The 10,161-nt window shown below is 36.6% G+C and overlaps 1 protein-coding gene across 1 annotated transcript; it reads left to right on the top strand.

The window, feature by feature from the left end:
- Positions 1-3,208: 3,208 nt before the first annotated feature.
- LOC139119624 (glycogen synthase kinase-3-like) lies at positions 3,209-5,764 on the top strand. Its single transcript, XM_070683466.1, has 4 exons — positions 3,209-3,317; positions 4,195-4,327; positions 4,652-4,765; positions 5,212-5,764. The coding sequence occupies exons 1-4, from the start codon at positions 3,277-3,279 to the stop codon at positions 5,680-5,682; spliced, it is 759 nt and encodes a 252-aa protein (XP_070539567.1). The 5' UTR covers positions 3,209-3,276; the 3' UTR covers positions 5,683-5,764.
- Positions 5,765-10,161: the final 4,397 nt, after the last annotated feature.

Raw genomic sequence — 10,161 nt, 5'->3', positions numbered from 1 at the left:
TTTTGTGTAAGATTCAAACCCAAAGTTTTATATGTATATGTATATTTTTATTATATGTACGTGTATATATATATATATATATATATATATATATATATATATATATATATATATATATATATATGTGAAAGAAGGCTTGCTTTAAGAGAGATGACAGTCTGTCTTTAAGTTTGTCACGTGGAATTGTTGTCTACAATGTTGAAAAATCAATTGTGTTGCTTGAATTGTAAACGCCTTTGATCGTTTGCAAAGATACAATAATTCTTTAAATTTCTTTAAATATCCATATTGGATCGATCCTACTAGTTTCATAAACTTTTTCACAATAGCGCACTAGACTATACTCATAAGCGACATCAGGCCCTCCGAGCTCCTTACCAACTGTTACAAAAATACTATCGTCGTTACTCTCCAACTGAGGAAAAAATGCTCTGACGTCACTAAGGTCTATATCATTAATAAAGAGCCATCATGAAGTCAATCATAAAGAACCATCATGATTGGGCAATTCAAACAGGTTCAGCATTGTGCCCATGGTGAACAGATGGTATAAGACGTAATTTCAATGCGTAGTGTGTACTGTGCACATGGGTATATTAAAATGTTATTATCATTCTGAACATTAAACGTATGGACATTATAACTTTGTCACAGTACCTCGCCCGTTTGATCGCTTTAAAGGAGGTGGTCGTTGGAACTGCACGTGTGCGACTTTCTTGTTTATAAACAATGTATTTCATGCATGATATCTATATGCATCACTTCAACATAACTGCAACTTATAAAGTTTACGATATTAATTGTTAACAAGTATGTTTCAACTTTCATCAATCGCCAACGTACCCGAGACACAGTGTTTACATGGGTCGTAGGGGTCCCTGGCAACCTTTGAGCAGAGTTCCGACCCCGGTTCCGACGACCACCCCTATTTAATCATAGGTAACCCAGTACGAAAGCAGCATTATGGTTTACATCGTATACAAAACAGTTTCACATTTGTTTGACTGTCTTTGAATGTTGGCCATGTCATATCGGAGAAGACAAAAGGCCCTAGGATTTTGTTCGGGTGACGCCGTGAAACGACTTTGGAGACACAATTAATTACAGCATGTGACGTCATCGTCGTAATCTTGACCAATCACATCCCTCTAATCATGAGACTCGTCTTTTCGACAGACAATTACCCCCCTCAACGTACAATTATTCGTTTCTCCTTGTCCTATACGCTGTAAACATATTTCAATTTTAAAACTTTGAAGTATGACCAGTAGACTGTACGGTATACCAATGAATCCGAATATTTTCCATTAACAGTGATTACTTCCCTCGATTCGCACACTCAAAGAAATTTCTAAAATAAGTGAATAAGTTTGCCTTAGAAATCGAGCACTAGATAACCTCAGGTGAATCATAGACTTTTTAAAGTCTATGGGTGAATCTTTGACATACGAACATCTCACCCAAAACTTCCCAGCGGTGCAATGTTTTTTAAAGGGTACTGAACGAATTCGGCGTTCGAAGCAAATGAAATCTGTGTGATCAGATCAGTTATAAGTGTTCACATCACTTCCTCAGCCTATGCATTACATCAATGAATAGAACTTAAAAGACTATTTTACTGTTTAAAAAGAATATGAAAACCCACAATTTTGGTGTACATTAACTTTACCGCTCGTCTCATCTGCACTGAAATGGTCAACTTTTCGATCTGTTAAGGGGCTTCGCCGCGTTGTTCTGAGGGCGGAACAGCACGTTTGGTTCCCGAAGTCAAGTACCTGAAATGTGTCGTCGTAAAAGGTCATTCGATCCGCTCCACATAACGCCTAGCGCCTACAACACAAAATACGGTAGTTGCATTGTTTCCGACATGTGCCTACTCATATATCACTAGAACTCGTCCTAAAATGTGTATACTCTGCCTTTCATGTTTGTTCGTAGCTTTCGGAGAATCATTTTTTCCCATTGCTAAATTTGAATGTAATATTTAAATAAGTTTCTATAGCTGCAAGAAATCATGATGAAGAAAATGTGGAATTTTATTACTTTAAAGCACAGTGATTTAGGTGTAGTTTTTTTCCCGGTGATGACCAATTACCCAGAGTTCCTTTCGGGTGGCATGACTTTTTGGATTCACGCGTGCAGCTGGGCCAGGGTTCTTTATCTTGAAAACCCACACAGAGTAACCGACAGGAGATCGATTCCAATGCAGATCTAATGGCAGGTATTAATTGTCCTGAGAAATTTGATTCGTTAGTACTAGTGCGGCCGAGAAAAATATTGTCGTGGTATTCAAATTGGTTGTAGCTGCGAACCAGTGTGAACGTTGTACGGTAGTTAAGGTTGACTTCAAGTGCTGCCATTTTTCTCACAATTAAGTACATCAGCAGGTCAATTTACGTGTTTCAATATGTAGTGTCGCTATTGGTCATGTGAACGCTGTTGCGGGATTTTTTGCTCGAAAATTGACAATGAAACGCAAAACGAACAAACTAAGGGAGTCGAGGGTACGGACGATGCAAGACAGGTCATTAGGTCACTATTTATGCGTGTGACCTAAAGCCATTGTAGGAACTAACTGGCTAAAGCTTAGGCTCAACTGTTTTTGCAAGTACAATTCAACGACACTTTTTGATTTTTAAACAGACAACTAAATATATTCCCTTTATTTTGATAATGTCTTTTCGGTGAGCGTCGCAGTTTTCTTTGAAATCTAGAGCTCGAAGAATAACGCCGCACTAGTGCAATTTTATATTCCATATTCTCTGTGACCTTAAAAAGTACTTGTACATTCTATGAATCCAAACGTTAATTAATTTTGGAAGTCTTTTTCCAAATGACGTTAAAAATTAACACTATACCACAATACTACAGACAGAGTCATCAATTGGTCAAGTACCTTTTGTATACATGTTGTTTTCGGCATTCTTTACTAATTTGCCGAATTTTTCAATCTTATGACACGCTCGGGGGTATATGTAATTTTTCAAAACTGACCACTTGACCCTTTCTGCAAAGGCGGGCTGTAGTAGTAGGCGACCATTCAGCGTGTTTTTTTTTTCATAAATTTCTTCGTCTGTAAAAACTCAGTATAGATATCTATGTTTCGCATGCAACAAAGTAGCTGGTACGCAAGGGATATCGACCAAAGTGAGTTTAATTCGATAAATTATATAAGAATCTTAAAATTTCCACCAGTGATATAGATGCCAACGATGGATTTATGTACTTGGAGTTCATCGGGTGAATGTGGAGATGAGTGACTGGCTTTGAAAAATCATGGATAAGGATCTCATGAAGCATGAGGGCGCTATTCACAGGTTAGTACGAGTTCTTGCAATAACACTAATATGTTATATATATCCCTTTATCTACTCATGAAAAATGTAACCTCTTTTTAAAAAACACCGATAAAAATAAAAATACAAATGCTGTCAAGAGTGTTTCCTTTTGTGTTCAGTGATAGATTTTGTTTCATAGTTTTTTCCTTTCATATGTTGATATGTAACTTTCATACCGATAGCGGACCTTTATGTAAAGGTCAGCTATTTTGAATTTGAAATTTCGGTAAATTTGATAAACTTTATGTCCCCGATACTAAAATTTGCATGGCCTCTCACTTTCTCCTTGATCATGAAAGAAAATAGTTTAAAGTAGCTTAGAATAAAAATTGTTAGCGAAAATCTAGAATGTTTAGTCGTTGTTAGTATCGCCTTTAAACTCAAAGACCTAGAGACATTCAAAAGTATTGATTAGGTAACACTAGTGCTTTAAGGTTCACGGTCGTTATTGAAATAGATGCGGGGTTATAGTCGAAGAATTGGCCATAGAACACTGAATAAATTTATATTAAAACATAAATAACAGCATTTTATTCTGATGCAATCGTAAACAATTTCTAAATGACGCTCGTAGAAATGTATTTATATCAAGTAAGCGATCGAATATCATACTTGTAATTTTGCTAGTCGTCAGTTTGTGATTGTGACTCAACTCAAAATCCTGTATGTCTGCATAAAACTAAAAGATTCCACCAGTCTTAAAGATACTGTCTTTACTTCCAGACGTCTTCTCTGTGATAAACATCGCCAATGTCGCCTATCAATTTCATTTTTATTGTGATCTTGTATGGAGTTTATCACACTAATAAGCATTCCATATTCTATAACATTATGAGTCTTTTGTTTGCTATCTTAGCAGGTTAAACGGAAATAAAACCCTTACAACACCCAGTTTCCATGGTGCATGTATCAGCACGGATAATTCTGGTGCAAAACAGCAATGTACAGCCGGCAAGAGTCTTGAGGTGATGTCATTTGATGGTGATTTGGTAGGTTATCACGTGATAAGTTAAGACGGACCTGAAACACACCTTCTATTCGAAAAACTGATATAATTTGTACATTTCAAACGACAAGGCGTTCAGTAACCAAGTTTAAAAGCTCATTTATATTCTACTTATTACATCACTCTTGAAAAACTGCGATCGAACGAGACAACACGTATACTAAACCATCGAGTAACTTAAGTTACAGACGCAGGAATAGAAAGATCTCTATAAAGATAAAATATGTGAAGGAATCTTGGAAGGTTAGAGATTAAATTACATGCATTTGAGATCTCTATTTACATCTCTATCGACATTTTATTTTAGCACAACTTTACTACATTACAAAAACTGCAGCTGGCGTGTCAGTTATGTAATGTTGTGTCTGATTTACATAAACGTGACGTCATTCATCAAAATATTGATCCAGGTCACATCATGGTAAGTATCTTGATTTTTTACTGCATAGCAGTCCACAAGGTGTACATGAATATACACTTTGTTGGTAAATTTGTGATGGTATCCGTTTGCCTTTTTTTTACCGTGAATCCATTACATTAATCGACATTTTACTTCAGAGTGTCCAATGTGACTGATATCTTGGATACATGCGAGGACATTTTTTCATTTTATCCTTTTCGTGCCTATTTAACTCGAGTCGCCTTTCTACACGCAGAATGGCAAGGACCGGTGTTTGAAGTTGATGTGCACGAACCAATTAGTACATTCTGAATTTAGTGAGTTTGTCCGAAAATATCATCATTATTTTGAGCACGCACACATTATGTATAGTTTAACTGATAAAAAACCGGTGGAAGATCAAATAGTAGTTTCTAACACTCGACAAAACTGGGAAATAATAATTTTTATCCATTTTTGCTTTTCAGGTTAGTCCAGAAACGTTGAATGTGACGCTTGTTTCTAGCAGTACTGCTGCCCTCATCGGCGACGCTGGTCGTTTCCGTGGTCTTGGTGAAAACAGATACTTGTCACCCGAGTCAGTGCTCGATAACGGAGCTATCACCTGCCTAGTAGATGTCTGGAGTCTTGGTATGGTACTGGCAGAGATCTTCACGGGATTTCGACCCTACTTTAATCACCCCGATTTGTTCTCAACGAGTGACTACAAGTCATTCCACGAGAAAAACCAAGAATTGCCGAGATTTCGCCAGAACAGAACGGCTAACGTTGAATGGCGGGTATTCAGAGGAAAGGGGACAATATTGGAACAAGTTGGCGTCTTGATCAACCTTGCAACATGCCCTACACCTGAACTGCGACCAAGAGCTCAAGAGTTATCGAGAAATTTTAAAATGTTACATGCCATGAGTATAGAGGAAGAATCTGCATGGACTTGAATGTTATTTTTACTTCTTTGTGACGTTTTTCGTTTTAGTTTTTCTTCCACTTGTTCATCACTGGACACTATCCCATTGTAAAGTTACGGATACACGTACAGCAAAGCATGTGACTTCTTCTGTCAATAAAGATAACGTGATGCGCAAGAACAATTTTTGTAAGGAACATAATTCTTTAGAGAAATATGTGCAGAATTCTACCAAGTACAAGAATTTGCATATTTTACATGTAAAAGTTGAATTCGAGAATGTATGACAGACAATGGAAGCTAAGACACATTGAATGCTGGCATGGTTAAGCATCCAATGGAGTTCATTTGGAAAAGTTTGATCCCCGGCTAGGCCTTCCTTTGTTTTCCATTCGTGTTAGCGGTATCTCAAAATGTGGCTCGGCTGATAGATTTTGCCAATCTTGAAATTATATTGACGGTGTTATTCAGCTAGGAATATAGGTCCAATAACAAAATTCAAAAGTCACAGTGTCAATGCTGCGAACAAAATACATTGTGCAAAGTTTGTCCTCGTTGCTGTGTATTGACGTGTTGTATCAGCGGAAGCTATGCGTCGTACAGTCATACACTCATCGTCAAAAGAAGCTTTTTTATTCTAGTTTATGCTCTTGCTTTCGGCGAGAACAAAGCGGCTAAACGTATACAAATATACCGTGATTTCACGGAACATTAAAATTCCAATGTAACAATGGCTCACTTTTGCATCTGAAACGATATTCTTAATCAAAGAAAGCATTTCTCGGCAGAACAATGTGCCACGAGAACAGATGTTCGGTCTACAGAACAACCACAGCAATAGTTTTACGCAATGACTCTGACATGGTATATTTTCAAAGTCATGAATCTGAAGTCCTTTAGAAAGCACTGCCCAGATCTTTGCTAAGTGAAATCGATTTGAAATGAAACCTATCGATTAATTTTTTCACTTCAAGAGATACACAATTTATGTCATCGGTTGAAATGGGAACGCAACGTCAATAGTGTCTGAATGCTACTTTCATTAGTTTCTAAAATTCATGTGTTGATATTTTTTACAGAGGTAACATACATAGATACATATATAGACACATAGATACATACGTAGACACATACATACATACATACATACATACATACATACATACATACATACATACATACATACATACATACATACATACGTACGTACGTACGTACGTACGTACGTACGTACATACATACATACATACATACATACATACATACATACATACATACATACATACATACATATATACATACATACATACATACATACATACATACATAGATACATAGATACATACATACATACATACATACATACATACATACATACATACATACATACATACATACATACATACATACATACATATTTTATTTAGACTTTATTTAATCTCGATAAACTGTTGAGCCAATGGCTCTTCTCACACAGTGTCGAGAAATCATTAAAATTACAATATATACATTAAAATTGCACAAATCCATGAAGACATGAAAGGCAAAACATACAATAGGTACAAAAAACAAATGGACAAATGGACAATAAACAATATTACACTACTGAACATCTGTGTCACATAAAAAATGAAATTTACATTTGTCTTTAAAAGCCTGCAATGAGGAGCATGACTTTAAGTCAACCGGTAAACTGTTCCATATTTTTACACCACTGTATGTAAAACTTTTCTTAAAGAACTGTGTTCTATGTTTTGGAATGTATAAATCTTCTCCGGCAGCAGATCTAGTATTCTGACTGTGAATATTGTGTACCCAGTGAAAGTTTTAAAAACATTCAAATAATCTGGAGCTAAATTGTTTTGTACTTTATACATTAAAATTGATTCATGATATAAAATCCGTTTTCTGAATGGCATCCAATTCAGTGTACGGAATAAAACTTCACTAGAAGTATTAAAATCACAATCTAAAAGAACTCTCGCAACAGCTTTCTGGAGTCGCTCAATGCGTCCTAAAAGTTTTTTTGATAGAACAGTGACCCCATATGTTGGAACAGTAATCAAAATGGGGTAAAATAAAACAATTATAAAAACTCATCATGGCCCTTTTAGTTAGAAAGGGGCGAATACGCTTGAGTTGAAGTAACTTAAATGCGATACTTTTACAAACAGAGTTAACTTGTTTTTCCCAGCTTAAAGTATCATCAATAATTATACCCAATAATTATCATGTGTAACACACTCCAGTTGATCTCCATTACATAACACATGAATTGATTCATCTATTCTAGCTTTTCTTTGAGAAGTTCCAAGGACCATAATTTTTTTTTCTGTGAGTTAATACACATGTTATTATGATCATACCAGTGTGTGATGTGATACATGTCTTGATTAAGCTTATTTTCAATTTCTTTTAACTTAGTACTGGTGACCTGTGCAGCAGTGTCATCTGCATACATGTAAAGATCAGATGTATTTGTAAATAAAGGAAGATCATTGATGAAAAGTAGAAAGAATAAGGGGCCTAAGATAGATCCCTGTGGTACACCCACAGAGACTTGACAAGAATCACTAAGTGCCCCATTAAATGAAACTATCTGGGTTCTTTTCTCCAAATATGATGTGAAAAACAGCAAACTATTACATACATACATTCATACATACATACATACATACATACATACATACATACATACATACATACATACATACATACATACATACATACATACATACATACATACATACATACATACATACATACATACATACATACATACATACATACATACATACATACATACATACATTATGAGAGCATGTACAGAAAATTCCATGTTTATTTCTCACTGTATCGGGTGTACGTGTGGACGTAAGTGATTTCATAAAATTCGAAATCCTCGCAAATAACAATTTGGCATGAGAATACCCTAAGACTGATATTTTAATCCGGTAGTGAAAGGAATTGACTGAAATTAAATACTACTGATTTGATCCCATTCGCTTTTCAAGAGAGACTTGCCCAGAGAGATTGAGTACAAAGATGAAAGTCTTGTATTACGGCAGGCGAAACGCGCACTGAAAAATAAAATCAATTTCGTTGCTCGGAAATATGATCAAGGAAGTTATTTCCGTTCACTTTTCATCTATCTTCTAATGCACTTCTCGTAAATTTGTCCTTTTATGTGAAATATTGTTTTTCACACTCGTCTCGCTACACATACGTGAGATAGTATTTCATTCATAAGTGTGTTGAACACGACTTTGAAATGCCCTCCATTCTAGACTGTATCAACGTCCTTTTAGATTCGTTATAATATCAAAATCTGTTCTATCGAAGAAATGATTGAAAGGCCTTCATTAAGAAACTCCACAACGAACAAAACCCTCGAGGGGAGCTGGGGACGTGTGCAATATCGACATGTTGTTGATTTATTGAATTAATTCCGTCTTTCAGGTGTAATACAAGGAAAAGAAAGAGAGTGCCCTTATAGGGTACAACTGTACCAGAATCGTTCAACACTGTCGAGTTCGTGTTCTCACGTAGGGACCTAGTCAGCGACGTGATAATCAGCGTTATCAATGGATAAGGCGGCCACACACGTACAAGGACGGATAATCATACTTAAGACGTCGACGTCAAAATGAATAGAGGAACCACGGAAAATTGACTCCATTCGCCACCTCTCATTTCTCGCGGTTGAAATCCCGCATAATGCGACGATGCAGACGTGTCTGACACTGCGGATAGTGTGAAATAGCCTTTGGTGCAGAATCCTTCATGTTTGGGCGTGCATATTTTTTCGTTGACATACACTGTGTAATTCCATTGAAAATGATGTTAGGTAGGAATTTGTCATTAATGGCCAATCTGACGAACTGTTCACCGACTCTTTCCCAATAAACCGCAAAGACAGCAACAGAACACTATTTGGAAAAAACGCCATAATATTCTGCAGTATTTGTTGCGCTCACAGTCAGTACATAAGTGAGCACATAGCATTTCTGCCAGTGTTTAACTTTGTGCCATTTTATGCCAGACGCGAGCCACGTTTTAATATATATATATACAGCTGCAAGAATCAATTTGATGAGATTAGTCTCGATGGAGCAGCTCCAGGAAGCGAAGTGTCACAGCTCCTGGCGGGATTCAAATAAAAACTAAAGAGACTGTCTACTTTCTTCGCGAACCCAACGTGTGGCAAATTTATTTCACTTACGACACAGCTGGCTTCAGTACTCCCACACTATCATTCTCGTGTGATTTTTTTAATGTCTTTGGTCAGATGTGCCGGAGACATGGTCGATATAAAATTTTCCTGTCCAAAATAGAATCAGAGGCAGAATCGGAGACGGGGAGTGGGTGTCACTTTTTCTGAGATTTGTGTCTGACCGACATGTTGATGTGCTGAAGAGATCTAAGAAGTAAGTGACCTAACGGGTCGAGATTCTGACCTCAAATCGACCTTACTCAGTGTCTCGGTAAAACGGTGAAGCAGACATCCTGA

Source organism: Ptychodera flava, chromosome 20, assembly GCF_041260155.1.
Source record: "Ptychodera flava strain L36383 chromosome 20, AS_Pfla_20210202, whole genome shotgun sequence".
Taxonomy (NCBI): Eukaryota; Metazoa; Hemichordata; class Enteropneusta; family Ptychoderidae; genus Ptychodera; species Ptychodera flava.
Note: the sequence above shows the minus strand (reverse complement) of the source record. Positions and strands in the feature narration are given on the sequence as shown.

Excerpts from the sequence above, each read along its gene's own strand:
- LOC139119624 (XM_070683466.1), top strand. The coding sequence starts at position 3,277 with ATGGATAAGGATCTCATGAAGCATGAGGGCGCTATTCACAG. Across the intron at positions 3,318-4,194 it reads CATGAGGGCGCTATTCACAG|CAGGTTAAACGGAAATAAAA; the intron begins GTTAGTACGAGT and ends TTGCTATCTTAG. Across the intron at positions 4,328-4,651 it reads TGTCATTTGATGGTGATTTG|CACAACTTTACTACATTACA; the intron begins GTAGGTTATCAC and ends ATTTTATTTTAG.